The sequence below is a fragment of the Chrysemys picta genome, chromosome 4 (genome assembly GCF_011386835.1).
Source record: "Chrysemys picta bellii isolate R12L10 chromosome 4, ASM1138683v2, whole genome shotgun sequence".
In the NCBI taxonomy this organism is placed as follows: Eukaryota; Metazoa; Chordata; order Testudines; family Emydidae; genus Chrysemys; species Chrysemys picta.
The window spans coordinates 69,557,139-69,581,735 of NC_088794.1; the positions used below are offsets into that span (position 1 = coordinate 69,557,139).

Here is a 24,597-nt window from a genome sequence, read left to right on the forward strand (position 1 = left end):
CTCCGAATATGTATGAGATTAGTCTACAGACTAAATACTGCATTTGAAATAATCTTTTGTTTTGTTCCTAATATATACATTGATTAAGATCTTCCCGAGAGCCACAGAGGTAAACAACAATTTATGTAATTGTTTTCCTTAGTGTCTAGAAATTCTTCCCAGTAGCGAGATCTGCTAGATAGTAGAATAATCTCCCAAGGGAAGTAGGGGAAATTCCATCACTTGAGACACTTAAAACTGGACTAAAAATGGCACTAAATAAAATATAGATAACAATCAGATGTTGGCAAGGATAGACTATATATGATCTAATCGGTCTTGTCATCTCTGACTTCTAAGATGCTCTGACTTACTATAGAGTACCGCAATAATTGCTCTCCTTGTACCCTTTAACTCTTATGAAATAATAGAGACTATACTTATCCAATTCTGATTTTGCTGCCATGACAGATTATTCTTACTGGACCCTTAAAGAATTTTACCTTCTATAAGAAATTAGATGTCACTCTTACCTACATTATTTTAAGTACACATCTCTAATTTTAATTAGAGAGACAAGGTGGGTGAAGTAGTATCTTTTATGGGACCTCACTCACCTTGCCTCCTAATATCCTGGGACCAAGATGGTTACAACACTAATTTTAATTGTCTTTTCTAACTACATCAATGAATAGGATAGAACCTATTTGCACAGATGCAGAAAGCAAAATTATATTTTTGTAATAAATTCATTTTTTCTAGTTCCTTTATTATCCTTATACAAAACTAATTTAGCCCAGTGTTTCTGGTGCTCTCCCAGATTAGCTTGGAGTATACTGTACATGTTAAAAAGGAGGGGGAATAGAGGGGAACCACCATCTGAAACTCATTAATCAATTAGAATTTTTAAGGGCTTACATCAAAATGTGATCTAGACTGATAAAGTAAACTCTGATTCACAAAAAGCTTTTGTCCCTTGTGTTATGAACATACAGGATACAAATGTGCACTGTACTTAAAATGTGTATCTGGAACCTGGCACAGGATTGTATATTGATATTTTGAACTTATAAGACCCCGGGTTGGAAGCCAGCAACAAATTAACTTAAAATATATATATATATCTTTCTAGGTTACCGAAAGCCTAGGAATTTTAAAGACTGTTTTTACCAGAGACAATGTTGCTGTCTTGCTAAATGTCTGTTCCACCAAAAGGAAAGCAGGAATGTCATTTGTCTCTCTCACACACATAATAACAAAGCTTTAGGAATGTCTGATATTAACTTTGTCATAAAATGATATGTTCTAGGTAATGATCCTAAGGCAGGCAAAAATCTTGATAGTTGACTTGCAGGACTGCAGGGTCTAGCCCTTACTCCTCATTTTTCTACTTGCCTAATCAAAATGATAGTTAAAAAAATCTGTACAGAAAGGTCAAATCTAAATCTTACTCTCCATTAGCTAAAGAAGTGCTAATATGTATTACAGAGAGCAAATTTTAATAGATGTTTGCCTGATGAGTTTAATTATTTTTTAAATGCCTGCCGATTTGTGCAGAATAATGTGGGTTTGTTACCAATAATCACCAGCTCCTATGACTTTGCATTTAATTCTTAATTTAATTTTTAAATGTTGCTAGGCCTGCTCCTGCTCCCATGAAATCAATGGCCAAGCTTAAAATGACTAATATGGGAGCAGGACAGGTGGCCCTAATGTTAAGCCTGTCTCCTTTCTGATCAAATTATAATAAGAACATAGGTATTTTTTTCAAAAGCCCCTAAATGATTCAGGGGCCTAGGTCCCACTGAAAGTCAGTAACAGCTGGGTGGCTGGAAGCAATGCTAGTTCCACACCGCCTCACCTCCTTCATCACGGTTTGGCTGAGGTTCCAACCTGGGTTCCACAATGTAATTCTCATCAGATGGCCTATTGTACCATATGAAATGAATTTAGGAATGTCAGCTAATTTCCTATTAAATCACAATCCACATCACAAAAACATTACACTTGGCACAGCCTCGGCTCGGCAGCGAAGAAACAATCCAAGCTTTAATGTGCGTGGAGACTGAAATAAAAGTACCTTCTCCCCCCCCCCGCGCAATTTCAAAGAAATGTCAGACGTGCTCCGGAGCTGGCCGGGAGGAAGGCTGCAATGCGTCTGCCCCAGATATTAGCAAAGAATGCTCTCAGTTCCTTTACCTTTCACACGCAGGCGGAGCAAGCCATGCTGCTAGGCGATCGCCCTGCTGCTCCGCATGGCTGCAATAAGGAGAGAGCATTCCTCGAACAGGAATGGATCCTTTCTAAAAACAAGATGAATCTGTGGCGCAACCAGAAGATCCCAGCCTAAAAGGCAAAGCCTGCCCGCCCTTCTGCTGGTTGTGTCTATTGCGTGAGAAAGAAGGCAAAGGAAAAGAGCTCGGTTTAGAAAAAATTAGCTGTCCTGCCAGTCCTTTGGGGGTGTTAAGATTGCCCTAATTCCAGTGGCCCAGCTCTGGGGGCAGAGTGATGGCACGATAGTTTGCCAGCCGCCCACCAAACACTTGCTCCTGCGTTTGATGCAGATTGATCATATTTCCACTGGACAGTGCTGTCATATATAAACAACCTACCTTTCCCTCTTCTTCCAGCCATAGTACTCGAGGGCTGGTGAACGGGGTAAGAGCAGACACAAAACAGAGAAGGGTCCCGAATGGTGCGCTAGACATTTACAAGACTTTCATGCAATGCAATTAAGGCAAAAATATTCTCCTCCTGGGATCATTCTGAATATTTTGTTGCCAAGCACTCACCCCTAGCCCGAACTCTAGTAAGTGAGCAGCTCACCGTCTGATCCATACTATTCTGGGTGGTTAGTATTAGTTTGCTCCCTTCGGGGCCCATGCACATAAACCCGGACTGATGGCTTTGCCGTGGGTGTGTGTAACTCAGCTTCCCAACTCCGTCTCATTAAAGGAGAGACAATGCAAACATTCATGGAAGGTTTATCTGCATTCAAAAGCGTTCGTGTTAGTCGCGCGGAGAGGCTGCACGCTGGCAGGCTCCTGAACTGGAAATAATGATTCTCAAATCATTAACGTTGCTTTCCCCCCGCCGCCACTTTGCCGCCGTGAGACTTTCAAACTCCGGACCGTCCCGGGGGGAACTGCTTCCCCAATTAGTAGGCAAACGAAAGATTTTTACCTGTGCAGGAGCGCACCGATTGCAATTTGCAAACTTCCTAGCCCAGCGCTCCCCGTCCCTTGCCTATCTTTCTGCTGCAGCGCTCTAAGCAGTTTCCCCTGCTGTATCCATTAATCAACTCGTTGGAGGTGAGATTTCTTGCAATTTCAAGATAAGAGGAAGAAAACAAAAGAAACCCCACTCTAAGGTGACAGGCTAAAGGGAAATAATCGTTTTCTTGCTTAAATCTCCCGACCCCCCTCTCTCTCAATTCAAATGCAACCATGAAACAAACAACCAAATCAAACACATTTTAAAGGAGCCCGGGCGCTGACTTCTGTACATGCAACCAAATGCCTGCACTAACTGCAGTAGCAGTTAGCAGAGCTCTCTCCCCGCGTTAGCCATTACTTAGTGGCCAGCACGCCTCACCCCACACTCCTTAAGCGCTTGCTTGGAAGAAATCTCACTCACTTTCTTCTTGCAATGCCACAAAGCCCTTCTCCTCCTGCAGCCCGTCCCGTTCTCCCAGCCTGAGCACACCAGCAGCAGCAGCACTGCCACTCTTCATACTTCTGATCGCTCCACTTGGTGCTCTCTTTGGGAAACCTCTCTCTTTTCCCCCCCTCCAGAAACAGATTTCCTACATTTCATCAGTCCACATAGACTGAACGGAAGTTAAATGCTTACTTTTTCTGGGGCACTGCAAGCGCAATTGACACTGAATTACCCTTGAAACTCTGAGATATTGTATTACAAGCCCTTGGCAGGAACTTGGCGCGTAGGTCCAAAGTTCCTTTTATTATTATTCCCCTTCCAAAACTATGGTGGGGGGTGCAGGAAGATCCCATATTTTAAGCTTAAACTTCCCCCCCAAAAAAATTGCTGGGTGGGATTTTTTTTTTTAGCACTTACTAGCACCATTTTATATTATAAACCGTTTGATTTTGCTGCCCAAGGTGACATAATTTCAGCTTTGTATCTTGTGGGCATTGTGTCTTTGATAATGAGCTTTAATTACACGTTTTCCCACAAGATTTCATACTCTTCTATAATATATTTTAAATTAAGATACATACATTAATAACTCAATGTTACACTTCTAAAAGATCTACTAATTGGTGAGGTGTTTTGTTTGGAAAGCTGTTTAAATACCCACCCCACTTTTATTGCATTCGGTATATTTCAATGTTATGGTAAACGACAGAGATAATGTTCCCCAACTGTTGTTTATTAGTCCATTTTTTTGTATGTGCAGAGAAGCCCTTTCATGAATTCAATAGAGGGAAACAGATGTTCAAACTTCTGCTTCTCCTTGTGAATGGATGGATATTATTGTCTTGTTGAGTTTCCTAATGGCATCATGTTATCGCTGTCCATAAGAAAGCCCCAGATGAACAGCACACAATTATTTTTCTTTTATAATGCTACTTAATAGCTCTACCCCCTATGAACCACTATACTGAAATGGAATTGTCTTAACCAATCAGAGTGGAGAGATGCAGCTCATACTGACCCTTATTTCTCAGTAATGCATTTTTTTTTCACTCTGATCAGCTGGCAAATCTGATTTGCATAATTAATGCATGGTTATTTCTCAATACCCTATGTCAGCAAATTACTGCACTCTGATTATTAACCAATCAGCTGATCAGTAAGTAGAGGCTTTATGTAAATTAATGTATCCTGACTGGCTATTCTAAACCTGGCTGGTTTGATTGGCTATTACCTGCTCAGATGGGGTTTTTTTTTCATCAAGTCATTGAGACTCCATAGTGAAGTACATAACTACGATGACGTTTTTCCATTGTGTAAGTATCTGCACATCATTAACTCCTCAAGTCCTTGCTCAGCATTTACAGTTTAAAACTTGGGATTGATGTTCTGGGGGCACTCTTCTTTGTTTAGTCCAAGATCCTGGAAAGCTCCAAAACTGTGCATAGCCCTCACAACTCCACATTGTTATGCCCAGGAAAAGACTAACAGAACAAATACTGAATTAAAATAAAAATCTGACGACAAATAAAGTGAAGTTAAAGACTTCATGTGTCCTTGAGAAACAATCTTTTAAAGAATAATGAGCAACATTTATATTCCATATCAATTCAGTCTTAAAAACCATCTTGAGCTGAGAAGGAACTTTCCAGTACCACTGTATTGATGAATGACCTGCTGTCATCTAATAGAAAACTTTAAAAACATTCCATTTAGAAAATGTTCTGTGTATCTAGCTGAGTCTTCCATGCCTGCACTATCCTCAAAGCACATGACTTCCTACTATATTCAGGAGAAATCCTACACATGGACTCAAGCTCTGAGCCTACTCCAGATTTTAAATGATTAAAAAGTCAAATGCACATTTGTATACATGACTATGGGAAGGTTCAAAAAGGTAGTGCAAAGGCTTTCTAGCCAGAATGAGATGTGGACACCTCCTTCATATGGAGAATGTATACCAAACATTCCAAGATCTGCAACTGGTAGCACTGGTCCTGGAACTAGGGGTGCTGCTGCACTCCCTGGCTTGAAGTAGTAATAACTAACACCAAATACATGGTTTCCATGATCAGCACCCCCACTATAAAAATTGTTCCAGCACCCCTGGTTGGTAATAAAGGATGATTCATTCTCATAGAGTTTTGACTATATTTAATCTTTTTTATACTTTTATTGTTTTAGTTGCTATGATTACTCATCATCACTTGGAAAAGAATTTTCAAATGCTAGAAGGGGAATATGCAAGATACTGTACAACAGTTAAAATCCACAACACCTGTACAATTTAAACCCTATCCAAGAAGGACTGGTTGGAACAAACTACCAAGCATGCATCTGAAATCAACATTATACATATACTTTGGAACCATCGGTAGTGACACCACAATTATGAGTGCATTGAGATTTGCACTTAAAGGTCAGGACTAAAATCTGTTTCTTACTTTAATAACTGAATTTAGTGTCTAAATTAAACACAGTAGCTTATCAAAGAATCATTGAATTTTCTGTGTAAGTTTATGTTAACTTGTTAACTTTTGCAGAGGAAACCATAAAAATACTCCCCTTTTGAAATTTTGTCCTGTTTTCTTCACGTTTCCTTGGGTCCTTCTAGCTGAACAACCATAGTCCCACAAAACATTCAACTATATGCACTCATTCTGGTAACATCCAGACACAGACCACCACCAAAGGACCCTGGGGGATGAGTGGGCATCGAGGGGAGGGGCAACTATAGGGAGGGGGTAGTAAGCAGAGTGAACAGGGCTTGGGGAGGCCTGAGGAGAAAGTGGCTTGTGAGGGAATGCTATGATTCCGCATAAAGTCTTAGTCAATGCACACTCAATTTCAATTATTGCTATTCTGTGTCAAAATTACCACCACATTTAGGACAATATGTACCATACATGGCCATTCACATAACTTTAAGAACAGGAAGGGTGACATTACCTTTGAGTATGGTATTGGTGAGACCACCACTTGAATATTGGGTCCAGTTCTGTTGTCCACATTTTTAAGAGGATGTTGAAAAATTGGAAAAGTTTCAGAGAAGAGTTATACAAATGATTTGTGGTCTAGAAGACATGCCTTATATGCTTCTAAAGTAGTTCCAACTATTAAACTTATGGCTAAGGTTAAGAGATTACGTGATCATGATCTATAATTATCTACACCCGGAGAAGATATCTATACTAAAGGCTCTAATGGCTGGAAGTTGGAGTCAACAAAGTTCAAACTGGAAATAAGATACAAATTTGAAGTGTGGGAGGGTAATTAATAAGTTACCAAAGACTGTGATACATTTTCCATCACTTGGAGTCTTTAAATCAAAATTGTATTTTTTCCCTCTAAAATAAAAGCTTTATCTCAATCAGAGGTTACAATATTTATCTTGATGCAGGAATTGTTAGGTGAAGTTCTATGGCCTGTGTCATGCAGGAGGTCCCATCTGGTCATATGGGAATTCAGCATTTTTATATCTTCATTAAATAGAGTAGAGGAATGAACAGATCGAGGGTAGTATGTGTCATCTCTGTATTTGGCAGCTTGAAGAAGAGACATAAATATTTTGAAAATGGGCAAACTTTCAAAAGAATTCAGTCACACATTGAAAGTAACAACTGGATTCATCATTTCAACTGTCAGCAAAATTAGGCACGCCAGAAGTTAACATTGTCTTTATAAACCCATTGCACATGTTGATTTCATAAGCATTTATCAATTCTGCACTAAAATTTACATTTTTATGAATAACATCTACAGACAATTTTGACACTATAAGGAAATATGATTTACCTCTTATTGTGTAAACTTGCTTTACCACAAACACTTTCTATAAGTATAGTTTACACATCATTTATAACTACTTCAAAAACTTTCACAAAATTGCTATCTGTCACAATTGTGAATTCATTGCTATAGAACACAGTCTGAGCAAAAATACCAAATGACATTGTGTTGACAATTACAAATCTCAACAATAATAAATTGGTTCATCTTTATCATAGACTTGGTGTATTCATTAAGGCATCACTACTCATGTTGATGCTCTTACGTAACCTCCCCAATACAGAAAGGAGACTGATGATCTGTGTCTGGCTAGATATGTACAACATTCCAGGATGGTGGAAAATGGATACTTACCACAGTAATCTATGACATTATCACTTCTAGAATTGGCTCAAAATAATTTAAGGTACCATAGCTCTTGCAACCATTCAACAATAAGAAAACTCTTATCTGCACAGATTACTACTGTTGTTTTTTAACATGCTTACTAGCTTGCTAGGTGCTTCACAAAACATATAGAAGACACTGTTCCTGCTCATAAAATGTTATAATCTAAAGGTCAGATTCTGCCACTCTTACTCACACTGAGTAGCAATTTATTCCACCAGCATCCCCAATAAACTCAGTGGGGCTGCTTATTACAGTGAAGTACTACTCAACATAACTAAGGGTGACAGAATCTATCCACTATGGACACAAAAAGCAACAGGGAGAGGGGGAGGTAACAGGAGGACAAGAGTTCAACAGCCATGTTGTTTAGTTACTTAGAGGGTATAATATGACTTTTGATGGGTTTTTAAGGTATGACTGGGTTTGTATTTTTTTTTCATTTTAGTATGTTCTCAAACCACTGTTCTTTATAGAAATATAATTTTCTTATCCTGTATTGTGGCAGGGTAGTCATTTACTGAGCACCCTTCATGACCAGGGGTCACTTTGAAGGCACCCTGCTCCTCCTAGCTCCCTCTTCAGGCCCCTTAAGCACACCACAACATCACTCTTGTGTTTAACAGCAACTCCACCTAGGTCTAGTTTAGTAAGATTCAAACAGCCCTCAAAGTCCTTAATAACAGATTGCTCAAACACTCCTCAGAGAGTCCCAAAATAAAGGCCATAACCATGATACAAAAGTTCATACTTAGTCCTGGTTTTTCTGCCAAACACAGAGCTCTTCCACCTCCTCACTCTACTCCACCCAAAGCCATCAGTCTTAGCCCTTTCTAGCTGACACTTGGCCCTAGCTTCTTTCTCTTTCAGCATCTCCCCCATTCTGAGGGAGAAGGCAGTTTATATACTGCCTTCCTTCAGAGAGCTCCTCCTGATCAGCTGGAAGAGAGGAAAGCCCTGCTTCACCCTCAGCAGGGTTCCTCATCCCAGGCCCTTAAAGGAACAGTGTCCTGGGATTCTTCCCCCATCCAAATCTTAATTCCCTGAGACTGCTTCCTCTCATTGCTATCAGGCCATTTCCTGGGCCTTTGTCCAATCCAACTCCCTGGAACAGGGTCTTCTGGATTCCTCTACCCATAAATGGCCCTATTACAAGTATTCTTTTGGGTCCTCTTCACTTTTCATATTCAAGCATTGCATTGATACTATGGGAGTTACTTACATGGACTGAAGTCAAAATAGACTCTATAGACTAATGATTTTTAAGAAAGTACTTTCTGTCTGAGAATATTATCCATTAAACAGGACTTTCTTAGTTAACTACACTGAAAGTTATGAACACATTGAAACACAGAAGATCTATTCTTGATGTTAAATTCCATCACAGAGCCAATGAAATACTTTAGGTTGAAAATAATAACATTTTCCCCTGTAATGCTAATCACATGATTTGTAACTAAGAAATTTGTTGTACTGTGACTGATTAGAAAGGAATGATGAGCTAGTTTTCCACAGGAGTTAACTGAGAGATGCTGTGCCATGGAGCACATTTCACTATCATGTTATACAAATAATCCACATGTAGATCTCTGCTTTTTAAAAAGTAAGCAATTGTTCCAGAACAAGGATAACCGTAAAACAATGAATTGTTCAAAAAGAATGCAAATTTTTAAGAACAGGTAATCGATTTACAGCCCATTCTGCCTGACCACCTGCTCTCTTTTGATTGGTCATAATTCCATCTTCCTGCTTTTTCGCTTTACTTTTCAATTCTTTCTTTCTTCAGACACAAATTTAGGTTTCTCTTAAACTCATTAATAACTCTTTCCTCCAATTTCTTTCCCAGTAACATATTTCATGTGTTTACGAGCTCTTATGTGGAATTGTTTTTCATAGTTTCATAGATTCTAGGACTGGAAGGGACCTGTAGAGGTCATCGAGTCCAGTCCCCTGCCCTCATGGCAGGACCAAATACTGTCTAGACCATCCCTGATAGACATTTATCTAACCTACTCTTAAATATCGCCAGAGATGAAGATTCCACAACCTCCCTAAGCATTTTATTCCAGTGTTTAACCACCCTGACAGTTAGGAAAACTTTTTCCTAATGTCCAACCTAAACCTCCCTTGTTGCAGTTTAAGCCCATTGCTTCTTGTTCTATCCTTAGAGGCTAAGGTGAACAAGTTTTCTCCCTCCTCCTTATGACATCCTTTTAGATACCAGAAAATTGCTATCATGTCCCCTCTCAGTCTTCTCTTTTCCAAACTAAACAAACCCAATTTTTTCAGCCTTCCTTCATAGGTCTTGTTCTCAAGACCTTTAATCATTCTTGTTGCTCTTCTCTGGACCCTCTCCAATTTCTCCACATCTTTCTTGAAATGAGGTGCCCAGAACTGCACACAATACTCCAGTTGAGGCCTAACCAGCGCAGAGTTCTTGCTGAGTTTCCCTATATATAGTAATCTAGGACCCAATCCTGCCTCTAATGACATAAGTGGTAAAAAATCCCATTAACATGAGTGAAAACGGCATTAGGCTTTAATTTTTAGATTATTTCCTGTAGTTTGTGACCCTTTCATCAGCATAAACATTCTGAGCTAAATTATAGGCCACTGCCCCAAATCTGGAAGAGCCATAACTAAGCATGGATGATTAAGAATCTCCATTCTGGAAGCTGTGGATTCATCACTGAGTCGTCACAACCTAAGCACCTCCATATTGCTACTGACACCTTGTATTTTACTATATTTATAAGACTTTACTCAGTGGGGTAAAAATAAACAAGTATATTTATTTAAACAGGCCATCAGCAATTCAAACCCTTCTTATACCTTTAGGAGCAAATGCTAAGCCGAGCAGACCCCAGGGATCTCACATGGATGTGTTGGGCATATGTGGAAGGGATGGGGATGTGTCTTCCCTCTAAGCTGCAAACTGGTTGTGGAACCTTGATCTTTTCACACTGCCATGCGGGGAGTTCCTGGAAGAGAGTTCCACGCCATCTGAGGTAGTGCACACCCACTATGTATGTATAGTTCCCCTACTTCCCTGCCCCTTTTGCACAGCAGAATTGTGACATTTCACTGCCAGGCTTCTATGGCCATGGAGGCAGAGGCAAAATAAGTCCCTTAATGCAGTATGAGGAGAATTAGGAGCACATTTATCATTTCAGGTAGGTCTGTTTCTCTTTCTTTCTCTACTATTTTCTTTGTCCTCACTTTCTTTCTGTTGCTTTTGTTCTACCTTTTTTCTTTTCTTGACCACACTCTCATCACCTTTATGCTGCTCTCCAGGTACACTTTACACTGCTTTTTATTCATTTTTCCTCTAGCTATTCCTGGTCTTCTCCTCAAAGACAAATTGCTGCCATCAGTTTTACCTCCCCCATCCCTCACCCCCCCCCCCCCGGCTTCTCCTTCTTTCTCCAACTGTTCAGTTCAAAGAGTCATTCCTAAACCTCAGGGAAGGCTCTGGTTCCAACAACCCTTTCCATTCTTCTATTAAAGAGGCATCACTCAAAACATTCTGAATGGAAAGAACATCACTCAGTGTGTACCCTGTTACATTGTCACATGAAATAGGTGGTTCTCCAGCTCATTTCATGAACATAAATGACTCCCATTCCCAGCTGGCCACTGATCTGTTGTGTGACTTTGAACAAGTCACTTCACCCTTGTTTCAGTTGCCCTAGCTGTAAAATATGCATTGTCATACTAACCATCTTTTGTAAAGGAGTTTGACATTTATGAATGAAAATCATGATATAATAGCCATGCATTATTATTAATTATTTATTAATTATAGTCTTCTTCCCTCATTTATTGCTTTGTCTCTTCCCTAGGTCTTCTATCTCTCTTTCTTCCTTTTGTCCCTCTGTCCATATATGGGATAGTATGCTGTGGTTAGAACAGGAAAGTCAGGAAACTTGGGAATAATCCTGGCTCTGACAGCCACTTGCTGTCTTAACCAAACAGAAAACTCATGTGTGATCTTGGGAAAGTCATTTTAATTGATCTTCCACTTGCCTCAGCATCCCAATCTATAAAATGCTTACTGTACCAACTTCACAGGCTTGTTTGAGGCTTACCAAGTAGTATTTATGAAATACTTTGAGATCCTCAGATAGAGCTGGTAAATAGTATCTATTTTGATTTATCTCTTTTACTTTCTTCCAGCATCCCCCTTGTTGTGAGGAATTTGCCACATTCCACAATCCCCTCTTTAATGATGATCTTCTAGAACACAATGGATGTGTTATTAAAATGGCTTCCTTTGGTGGAACTCCCCTAGATTTATTGCACTATTCCCTGAAATGTGACATTCTAGACCAGTGGTTTTCAACCTTTTTTCATTTGTGGACCCCGAAAATTTTTCAAATGGAGGTGCAGACCCCTTTGGAAATCTTAGACATAGACTGTGTGGACCCCCAGAGTTCCACAGCCCACAGGTTGAAATCCACTGCCCTAGACAAATGCATATGTAGCTGCTGATTAAAGCCATCCCATTATTAATTATTGTTATTATATTCACAATAAGCACAATAATATACTTTTGGTACTGTTGATTCGGTTTTTATTTTTTAATCTTAGAAATCATTATTCTGATTAAATATATTTAAGCACCCTGTAGGATCTTTCCTTCTAGTGCCTCTTTGTATTCCCCCTCACTGGCAATGGTTCTTTATTCTTGTGACAGTGAGTCATTCTGATGTCCATGTGTGGGGATTGTTTTGTTCAGCAGGTTTCTTGTTTGGTATGAATGCACAACATCTTTGCCAAATGCTCACTTTTGGTTTTCTTCTAGTGAGTGATTTGTCCTGTCTCTGTTTATACTACAGACTGTGCCTTAGGCATGTTTTCCTAATTAGAGCTGGCTGAGCCTTTCTTGCTTTCCTGGGGCTTGTCATAGGCTGAATTACAAACAGTGGTGAGACTAGTTACCCAATTCACTTCATTAATGACACATGTTGCTGAAGCACATTGAGAGACTATGAAAAGCTCAAATTTCAGACCAACCGAAAAACCAGACGCTCAAAACTAACAATGAGAAGAGAAAGCCATAGATAGTAAGCCAGAGCTTTACCCTTTGTAAATATTGTAGGCATACTTGAAAATAAGACAGGGCAACCCTTTAATTTAGTATGTTGCACATTTTTTATTTGTCATGGGTCAAGACACCATGACAAAGAGTTTCTAAAAATAATCAAATTAATAATTACCCTACCAGTTTGAATAAGAACCCTGTGCATAATTTCATACTGTGAATAGGTGAAAATCACTGGGACCCAAGTGGATTTGCTCTTTACTGATATTCAGACCAGATATCTGTGTAAGTTGGATGAATTCTAATAGTGCTGTCATTACAAAAATAAGTAAACAGTCTTCAAATGCTCCTTGTATAGTACATTTCTATGCTACCAGAGAATTTGAGGATCTCTGGACAAAAGACAGGACCTGAAAGGTAGCAGAATTTGAGGCATTCTGTGTATAATAGCCCAGTGCTTCATAAAGAAGGAAAGTCTGAGATAATGTAGGTGAGAGTAAGCCCTGGTCTATACAACAAACTTATGTCAGTATAACTAATCGAGGTAGTTATACCAACTTAACCCCAGGGCCCAGTGCACACAGTGCTACGCCGATGGGAGGGCTTCTCCTCTCAACATTGCTACCTCTGGGCCTGGGGAGGTGGAGTACCTACACCAACAGAAGAAGCTCTTCTGTCAGCATAGGTAATGTCTTCACTAAGTGCTTCCGCTTAGCTGCAGCCACTGCAGACTGTGAGTGTAGACAAGCCCTAAGAGAGGAAATAAACACTTGTTAAGGACCCTTTGAACTCTGTGCCAAAGATTATGTGTGTGAAAGTATGGGTTAACCTGTAATTTTGTTCCTAATTGAAGAGAAGAAACAAAATGTATATAGCAAAATATGTAACAGTCTGGCTGGGCATGCCTGGTGATTCACATTTCTGGCCTTACCATTCTGGCTGTAAAGCTAAGTCTTACTGGCCAATGATAAAATAATAAATTGAGCAGGGTGATCCACTATACCTGAGCCTTTCTTAATAAAATAAATAACAACAATAACAATAAAATAAAAACCAGTAGAGAAGATAGCAAGGTATGAAAAACTCTTTCACAAAGTGGAATGGTTATAGAAAACTTGAATAAATACGATCCCAGTGATTACGGGGGCACTTGAAGTGATCCCTACAGGTCTGAATGAGCAGCTCAAGAACACGTTAGGAGTGCAAGACATCAGGATAAGTGACCACCAGAAGACAGTACGTTTAGGTACTGTGAGAACTTGAGAATTTTAAGGAAGCTCAAAGGAAAACGAGTGCATCTGAGCATCTGAAATGCAGGAATTCTGTGAAGGATTTAACAAAACTGACTCCACAAACCTATTGAGTTGGTTATGGTCAGGATTTATCAGTGATAAATTTTAGACAGTAGCTTTCCTCTTTTTATGCTTAGAGATCTTGTATGTTGTGAAACTATTAGTTTTGTTGTTTTAAAAAATTCCCATGATGTAACACCGAGGGATGATAATAATTATAATACCTAGCATTTTTAATTCTCTAGATAAACCTTGAGAATGCCCTGGGCCTGCTCCTCCTTTAATTATGCTGTTGTAAATCAGGAACCATTTAATTGAAGCCAATGGATTTATGCCAGAGTAAAAATGGAGCAAGCAAGAGGAAAATCAGGCTCATCCTGTGTAGCTCAGGGAAAATACAGGTTTGAAACATGTTGAAAAAAAAAAAAAAAGTCTGGGCAGGACTTCAACTTTGATAAGGTTTACTCTTCCCATTAGCAAACCAGAAGCTCAGAACAATTAATTAGGCCTTGAAGAATGCTGGGAGTGATTTGCATATAGTTCAGATAGAATAGGCTGGATACTCTCAAAGATTTCTTGACAACTACATAGTTCAACCTCTTTGGGGTCAAATTCAAATGCATACCGGGGGAAGGTTTATGGGCAATAATTCTGGTTTATGATACTTAATTCTGTAACCCAAGAAATCATCAAACAGGAGCAGGGTCCAAACTATGGAGTGTATGCAATTTACTGATTAAACCAAAATTAAAAGCATATCATCCACCTATATTACTTTATGACAGACATCCTAATGGATATTACCTCAGGATATGTCTTCACTGCAGATGGGAGCCAGCCTCCAGGCCAGGTAGGCAAACTCATGCTAGCAGGGCTCAAGCTAGCACTCTAAAAACAGCAGTGTGAACATTGCAATTCGGGATGCAGCTAATGCTCTCATGTGCAACTGACCCTTTAGGCTTGAAGGCCAAAGCTGCAGCTGAAGCCACAATGTTTACACTGCTATTGTTAGCATGCTAGCTCAAGCCCTGCTAGTACAAGTCTGTCTGTCCGGGCTGGGAGGCTTGCTCCCAACTTCAGTGTAGACATACCCTTAGTAGCTTGGTTAATTCAAATTATCTGAGAATATGCCTCAATAGCCAATCAAACAAGTAGGTGAGAAAGAAGACACCCCTGTCTTGCATATTAGCAGGAAAATTTGTCTAGAATCAACCCACTCCATGTAATTTGAGCATTAGAGTTTTCTGATAGGGCCTGAATCCTTCTACTAAACCCCTCCCCAAACCAAAACTTGTAAAAACTCTAAGTGGAAAGGGGCCTGTAAGCTTGAGTAGAAACAAAATGTCCCCAGAGACAGTCAGGTCTTTCAGCCAGAGAGAATCTTTATCAACAAAAATCAAATCAAGTAATATACACAAAAAGAGAAACAAAACTTCCCCAATCTGGGAAGTGCCAGTATGGTGGTGGTTTCTGTGATCTGAACACCTGTCCCTTGAGTATCAGACAGAGTCCACCAGAATAATGTTATAAGCATGAGGACACAACAATAGGACAGTAACAACTTTTGGTTATTACCAATCTCTGCTCAACTCAAACTGGAAACCTAGAGTCTCTATATCACATTACTTACCCCCTGCACGATTGTATCAGTTTTTAATCTATTTGACTTCAGAAGATGCTCAATGTAGAGAGTAGAAAAACACCACTCCACTATATTTAGCAAATGATAAAAAAAAAACCTTAAACTTTCCTTAAAGGTGGGGGAGGGGAGACAGACCAACCCTACCTTCCAAGCTATGCATTAATATTGCTTGAGACAACCATTTATATGATTTTTCACAGTACATTCTTCTTAATGTGCTGCGAATAATGCATGTGAAACCCTTTAATCATTAATGAGATTAGCATACAACCCTCACAATCAGAATACTCACTTAAGTAATGAGACAAATGCCAGCCCTAATGATTTCTGCCATCCCTTTCCCCCCACATTTGCTTCACAATGGAAAATTGAATTCCTTTGTAAATATGAACCAATGATCTTCTTAGCAAAGATTGAAAAAATGTATATATCCTGTGGTTTCCATTTCCTTGGCTTTATTGTTTTTATGTAAATTCTCCCAGGACATTTCAGGTTATATGTCTGGAAACCCCAGCCATCCAGCAGAGGAAAGGTTGAGAGAATAATGAGAAACGTGCTGGAAGAATTCACATAAAAGCTTTGGAGACATGAAAATGGAAACAACAGACACTGAGAAACTTATTGCACAAAAAATAAATCTCTATCCAGTGTGTGTGTATTCATGTGTCTATGTGTGTATACATCGTGCACATGCATATATACTAAATAGGTAACTGAGATATTAACCCATCCAGACAATGAGAAGTTCTGAAATATCAGGGCAACCATGAGATTGAAACTTGAGTGGCATGTGTTATTAGAATCCAGACAGATATAGAAATAGATTTATTCATGGTTATCCTGCATTGAATTTTATATACATTAAAAATATAATGGGCTCCAACATGAAAAATATGTTTTTTTAAAACTTTCCTATACCCTTGTGAATGATAAAGTTTTGTTTGTCACTGAATCACATGAAAACTACCAGTTGGAGAAAACTTTTAGAGGTATTTTTCTTAACTGTACAATTTCATTTTAAGACTACTCAAAACAATTCATTGTTCAAAAGTAAAGCTGTGAGATGCTGGAGTTAACTCAGACCTGGCACACTTGACTGCATTTACATACCATAGCCCTACCATTTAAAATCAAGATTTTCAAGAGTGACTAGTGATTTTGCATGGCTCAATTTGGTGTCTGACTTGAAATACCTTATCGGAACACTTGTTTTCAGAAAGTGCTGATCATTCACCCTCTGAAAACCAGGGTCTCTTTAACGTGTATCAGTTTGGGCACCCAGAATAAATGTGGCCTAAAATGCTGTAAAAGTTATCTGGAGTTTTCTCACGCAAACCATATGCCAGACCTTGTTGCAATGCTACCCTAAATAAGCAACTGAGGATTTTCCTGGCATGAGGGAACCATCACTTGGAACAGGAGGCTTGCCAGAGGCATGCATGGCCACTGCATGCTGTACACCAGCTACCTCTGTCTGGTGTAACTGTTCTTCAGGAGTTGTTTACAAGCTGGTATGACTTACAGCAACCTAAGGCATCTACAAGTTGCAGCAGGAGCCAAACTGACCATCCCCAGGCTCAGGAGAACAAAAGAGGTGGTGTAAAGCCACCTTTACCCAAAACCCCTCAGATGCACTGTCTGCATCTCCAACATGGATAAATTGAGCTCTATGACACAACTGTGATATTACAAACATCATTGATAACATCAGAACTACAGAAGAACCCAAGCAACAAAGCTTGGATACTTATCGAAATGTCCCAAAAGATCAGAGTTTTAGTTTGGCCCACTATTCAGAAAGGGGGCTGACCAGGAAGTTAGATCATAGAAGCAGATGTCTCTAAATATCAAGGATGTTCCAATCTGACTTTTGGTTTTGTCTGTCTTTAATACAACAGTAAACAATTCATTTTTGATGACTGGCAGAGGGATGTTTTAATCTCTTCATAGCCAAAAGCTAATTGGTTGAGACATGTCAGAGGTCTATAAATAATTGTCCACTAATCACTAGGAAGGATGACCACACACTATTGGCAATTTAGTAATTTGCCAAGTGCCCAGAAGTTTATGGAACTTTTGATCAAACAGTAACAGATGACATGACACTGTGTCCCCCAAATATCTTGTGTTTAGAAATGCAAATCTTTTGCATCCTTTCCCATTTTGTAGTGTTATGTATGTGGGCAAATAGAGTATACCTCTTTTTTATTTTTAGAGGAAAAATTATGCTCACTTTACAGTAAATGTGACTACTGAGAGGAAACAGAATTGAACAACAGATTACAGATCTCTGGCAAATTTGATCAGTTTTGCTGCAAACTGACCAGTCTTGCCTGAGGAGTTTTATTGGCTTCATAACAAAAGGGATGAAATTCATGAGTTTCACAAGGTTTCATATGAATCTTTTGCTTGAATTCTCAGGTTCAGACAAAGCATTAACAGTAACTTAAGCAAAATATAGGAGTTGTGAAACCATGCTGGTATGGGTCACTGAAAACTGGGTTTGGTTGGCTTGTTACTCCTCTGGTTCTTTAATCAACAGCATCTTCTCATCCAACTACTCTCTGGAGGGCCCTACATCCTATCTATCAAAAGCCACTATAGAGGAGAAACTTTTCTCCTTAATACTGTTTAACACTATGGCTGCTGAACACTCTCACAGATGATCGTTCCTGTTTAAAATCTGACTTCAAAAATACATTAAGGATCTTTATTTAAAAAAATAAAAAGCCTGGATGTCTGTCTTGCCTGTTCTCCATCCTGCCTGCTTTTGCATGAATATTTAACATAAGAACTAAAACAACCACTTGTGGGCAGGCAATTACAACAAATGTACACATAGACATGCAGTAGAGTACCCCAAATGTGCCTGGCTCTCTGACACCTCTCTCTCTCTTTAATTAGGCCCTAAAAATGGGCAAATACATCAGATCTAATATATATATATATATATACACACGTGAAATAAAACAAAAAGAAACAGGAAAAACAACTTATAGACACATACATTCTTAAAGAATCTTGTAGATACAACCAATGGATCAAAATATCACAAACAGATGATATATTAAACCAGATGATACTACTTTTTTCTTTAAAGAAAACAGATTTGAAACCATATTCCCAAGTGGTGAAAACAGATATAGCTCCAATTAAGTCAATGAAATTATACTGATTTACACCATCTGAGAATCTGACCCTTTGTTGTAAATCTAGGCAGTGGGGATAAGGGTATTATAGTGAAAGGTATTTTTAAGGCTGGGCATTGAGATAATAAGTTCTTTGGTTCCCTTACAAATGCTACTATCACACTTTTCCCCTCAAAAAAAAAAAAAAAGAAAAAAAAGAAAGAAAGAAAAAGAGACCTCATGTATTATATCTGGATGATTTTCTTTTGGATGTTTTTGTGGCTCCCTGTTCTCCCTAAACAAAGTATTGAGCCTATATGTTTTACCCAACATGAAACGTAACAATATCCACAATGCTGACAATTATTGAAGCTGCCAGACTGTAGAAAGGAGGCTTCCAACTCTTAAAAAGTCCTCCGGGGGAAAAAAATGTATACATGGAAAAGACAGCCAGTTTGACAGGAAGCAGCTTATGCTCTTCTTGACCCAAAGAAAATTCTCCATCTGCTCCACTGCATTTAATTATTGGATCACACCAACATATCAGGCTGATCAATAGGCTTCAAACTTATAGTGCAAGGCCTCAAAAGATACTGCTAGGGCAGCCAGATACTAAAATGATAAACCTGGATGCCTTTTATAATATTAGCACCAGAGGATGGGAGATTAAGGTAGTTTTCTGAGTGGAGAGTGTGGAAAAGGGATAGATAGATAGCTGTCATGCTGGGGTCACTGCTTATTACGCAAATCATAACTTGTCTCAGTGTTACCTTGTGCTCTTCTCATCTGTTGTATTTGTTATCTTCAGTCTTGGATTGCAAGCTCTTTGGATCAGGTTCTGTCTTTTCATTCAGTATGTATGTACAGTGCCTAGCATAAAGGGGGGGGGCATCCTTGGGACTTCTAGGTGCTCCTGCAACACAAATAAATAACAATAGCTTATTACAAACCTGGGGGGGGGGGAGAATTTGGCGTTGGGAATCAATAGTTCAGGTTGGGAGGGACTTGTGTGAGGTGGAGGTTGGCATGTTGAGATTCAAGGTTAATAGTAAGGGAAAGTGCAGGAGTTTTGGTTAGAGAGATGGGGCAAGTCAGCTGCACTTGCTACTAGTGCAAAAGAAGGGTTTGGAAGTTGGGAGGAGGTTCAGGTTACAGGTGCTTATCACTGCAGGTGTGTAAGAAAGTTTTAGTGGCTTTAGGGTTTGTGTTGTGAGGTTCTTTTAGAGGTTCTGAGGAGATATGGTAACCAGGAAAAAGAGTTGGCTTGGGGGCACCCATTTTTATTAGAAAACCAACATGAGCCCCAACTCCATAGATTTCCCATGATGTCAAGACAAATTTTATCAAACTGACCTGTTGTAAATTAATACCCATACATGGATACTAACAAACAAGCTAAGGCACCTCTTTGTCAGCATCCTCTCATGAAATTAACATGGCAATGTATAAGTATTGTCATTTCATCTAACTTTGCCTAAGAAGCCTGCACAGGTATCTCTTGGAGTACAATTGTCTTAGCTTTGATAATTCAGATTCCAAGTTCATTTTACAACATCAGAGGAAAGCATGTGGAATGGCTAAACATCTACTGATTGTTTTGGGGGCTCTTCTTGGTGCTCACCTGATATTAGTGAAATCCAAACAGACTACATCTCCCATAATGCACCATGATCTGTCCCTGAGTTTGATCCACCATGTTGCAGCATGGGAGTCTTTCCTGTGGTGGAATTAGCAACTGGAATCTCATGAAACACCATGACACCTCAGGCAGACACAGAATTAAAAAACAGGACATGAAAAACCCGACAGGAAAAAAAAGTTTAGTTTTGGATCAACAAACTGAAACAAAATATTTCATTTCAGGAATGTCCAAATGTTTCATTTCAATTTAAAATGTCAGTATTTTGACTTTTGATCCCAGTTTGGGACAAAATCAAATGTTAAAATACCAGAATTTTGCATAGGCTGGAAATTCCATTTTTCAATCAGCTCTACAGAGGCCTGTTAGAAATCCCATCCATTTCCCTTTACATGCAGGAATGTTCCAGATTTCTTAGGGCTTTGTCCAGTGCAGTCATATGTTCACAGCCTGTTTTTGTTAAGTTCCTGGTGCTGCAAATGTGATTATTTGATTTCTTTCAAGTGAAATTTACAGGCACATTTATGTTATATAAACATGTACATTTCATCCAATAAGACTAAGATCAGAAACCCTCAGAGATTTCCTATGAGAAATTCCTGAAGAGAAATTTCTCATTTATTTCTACTGTGGTGCATACAAATCTCCAAAATAAATCCTTCATTAAAATATACATGGGTTTAGAATTCATTTAAATTGCTCACTTTAGTGACCATAACACCTATTGCAAGAGAGATCGTGTTAATACAGGTTTCAGAGTGGTAGCCATGTTAATCTGTATCAGTAAAAGAACGAGGTGTACTTGTGGCACCTTAGAGACTAACAAATTTATTTGAGCATAAGCTTTCGCCGGCTAAATCCCACTTCATCAATGCATGCAGTGGAAAATACAGTAGGAAGAGATACAGATAGGCAGATACAGAGAACATGAAAAAATGGAGGTTGCCATATCAACTCTAATGAGACTAATCGATTAAGGAGAGCAGGAGAAAAAAAACTTTTGTAGTGACATCCTGACCAAATTCCAATTCACATAACTGTTTTCTGACTGTCTAAACTTCCACCTGTAGTTTCAAATGAATGCAGTATTCCCCGCATCATATCTTAAACTGTTGTGTTGCATTTGTTGCTGTGTACTATTGAATGGTTGACACATTCCACCTGTGAAATGCTGCATTTCAGCAATAAATCAAGTATAATATGCTTTTGAATCTTTTGGAATAAAAGATGATATGTAAACATAAACTATTATTAATGTTAATAGCAATTGTGATAGGTGTGTACCACACACCTGTAATGAAATAGTTAATTGGAGAGAGGGGACAATTAGTGTAGCTGGTTGCACCTGAAGGGTGAGCCAGGCCCAACTGAAGATGAAGCCTAGCTGAGGGATGATCTGGGTGGTGAACATAAAGGGAAGAAGCACAAATATAAACAGGGCTGGAAGGAGTAATCCTTCTTTGAATCCTAGAGAATGGAAAAAAGGCCTAGGGAGAGACTAACTAAGGAAGGCCAAGGTAGGAAGAAGTCTAGGGTGATAGTGAGGCCTCTGAAGGAGCAGACCTTAGCTGCTTACCACAGGGTCCCTGAATGGCACCCCAGATGGATAGGACAGTGGGTGAGCATGCCTGTATCCCCCTACTGGATCACTGGAAAAGATGTGGAAACACTATGAGAAGGGGGAGAAGGAATACTGAGTGCAAAGCTTCTCCTCCAGGGAGAAAGCTCTAGGAGGTGTTGCTCTGCACAACAGTGGGAGAAAAATGCTGCAGAGCCTGGGTAGGAGCAAAGAGTTATGTCTGAGTTTAGTTTAGTGGTTCCTTAGTTTACCTTAGAAGGAGTAAGACCAAATGTGAGCTGGCTGGAGGGTGAGTCATGAGAAGAGGTAGATCCTTAGAGAGCTAGAGCAGCTGTTGGCAGGGTGCTTGCTGAAAAGAGTCTGCTAGGCCATGCCCAGCCATAAGGGTATATGCCAACATTGAGTCCACTCAGCAACAAATACATTACAATAGTATTGTGGAAATCTAGGGACCTGTGGCCCTGAGGAGAGAATATGCAGTTAATTCTGAACTGAAAATCTATTCTAAGACATTTAAACTCAAGTGCTTTCAGTGGGTGTGTGTGGTGTTTTATTTATTTTATTATTATTTTTTAAAGGATTGAAGGACTCATTCTATGTAGTTTGATCCCATGGCTAACACAGGCCATAAAACTTCACCCAGGAATACCCCCATTGAACCCATAATCTTTTAGAAAGACCTCAGTCTTGATTTTAAACATGCCTACTGATGGGTAATCTACCTCATCCTTTCATAAGTTGTTCCAGTGGTTAAGTACCCTCACTGTTAAACACACCAATAAGAACCTTCTTTATTTTTCTTTAAGTCAGCCCATCAGGATGGGGAAGAGATTAGGGGCACTAAACCCCAACTATCTTCCTCAGCAGTTCCAAGGATAGTTCTGAGCTGGCAGTGATGAACATTTGCTCTCTGTTCTTTACTGCAGAGGAGGGAAGAGAGAATAGCCCTGGTAGTGGGGGGCTTAGTGAGGACAGGAGCTTCACTGGCTCTGAGTGAGTCTAGAGTAGTACTCAGGAAAGGATGGCTCCTCTTTTGTACAGAACTATTTAAGGTAGTCTAGGAGAGGGGAAAAACAGGTGAAACTGAGAACCAACAACCATTTATGGTTCCCCAATTCTCTGCTTCAGTCCGTATTAGAGCAGCTTGTGGAGATGTTCTAATGTGCACCACTGCAAACAGTCTCTTAGGGACCAAACACTGTCTAGGGACAATCAAAATGCAGTACCCTCCAGCTGCTTCCCCTTTCTGCTCCTAACGTACCCCTTTGTGATAGGAGCTTCCAGGAGTCAGGGCTTGCTATGCTATCTGCAGGCCTGCTGGGAACTTCCAGGTGGTTTGTGCTCCCTTTATATCAGTTGAGTGGTACAAAGGGTGGAGAACAAGACAGAAACTTGCCACAGAGCATTGACCTTCCTGAAACGATATATGCGGCCCTCAAGCTGAGAAGTTGTACACTAGTGCTCTACACCATAATTCAGAGCTTCATAGCAGCAGTGAAGATAAAATTGATGATTCTATTACAAAAGCATAGGCCCCTGCCGTTTGAGCTAAAGAAGAATTGCTAAAGATAAATAATGCAAATAACAGGGGAAGCTGGTCCTAGCACCAGGACCCATGGAAGTAAGCATATGCCATGTAGATGAGTGGGGGCTTGGAACTGGACAAACAGTGCTGTGAACTCTCACAATTTTGACCCCTGCTGTAGGTGGTTTCATGAGCATGTGATAAATTTCCAGCCAACTCTCATCCACTTTGCCAGCCTTTCAGAAGGAACATGCCAAATTAAGTGCCAGTGTAACCTATACTAATAGAGTGACTCTGGATCATCCTCTATTGGGTAGACAAAATATAGAGATTTATGACTGCTGCTGCTTGCATGCTAATATATCTGGCTCTTTAGCTCAAGTAGTAGAGGCTTATGCTTTTATACAGAGGGTGAGGGGTCTGTCCCCAGAGATGACCCAAATAGGAGAATTACTACATTTGGATATGCTGACTGTAACTACTAGACCACAATCTGGTACCAGAACCAGGAATAGAAACCAACCTGATGCCTGGCATTCCACTGCAGTATCACAGATAGTTGTGTAACCCTCTTGCAATGTGTGTATTGTGGTCCAGACCAACCCTGGAGAGACATAGTGGGTAACAGCACGAGTGCGGGTGCCATTTCTCTATTATTCCTATAGGTGAAAAGGAGAGGTCTCTGATTTGTATTGATAACCCTCAATCATGAATCAGCCTGCCCAAAATCATGACTGTGTAAACCTCATCATGATTTAAAAACAATTGGGGATCATTACTTATTTTAGTTTTTTTGAGTCTTTAGAGTGCATTCTGATGACATTTTCAACATTTTTCTCCACAACTGTAAGAGCTAGAAACTTTTAAAAATGAAAGCTGAGCCGCACTTAATCACAGGATTATAGCAAATAGGGACTTAAAAAAACCAAACCAAAC

The 24,597-nt window shown here is 39.6% G+C and overlaps 1 protein-coding gene across 10 annotated transcripts in view; it reads right to left on the reverse strand.

Annotated features, from left to right (window-relative positions):
• Nucleotides 1–24,597, reverse strand: part of GAS2 (growth arrest specific 2) — a 166,387-nt gene that overhangs the window by 140,224 nt on the left and 1,566 nt on the right. For 2 of the 10 annotated variants that reach the window (XM_065592554.1, XM_065592555.1), the window contains exon 1: nt 3,616–3,774. Coding sequence is in view for 1 of the 10 variants with exons in the window: in XM_042855406.2 (XP_042711340.1) it covers nt 3,616–3,712 (97 nt within the window). In the remaining 9 variants the exon portion in view is untranslated. Of the gene's footprint in view, nt 1–2,591; nt 2,611–2,771; nt 3,844–19,688; nt 19,832–24,597 lie in introns of those variants that run through there. The other 8 variants (XM_024103542.3, XM_008166267.4, XM_042855406.2 and 5 more) reach the window with 8 other exon arrangements.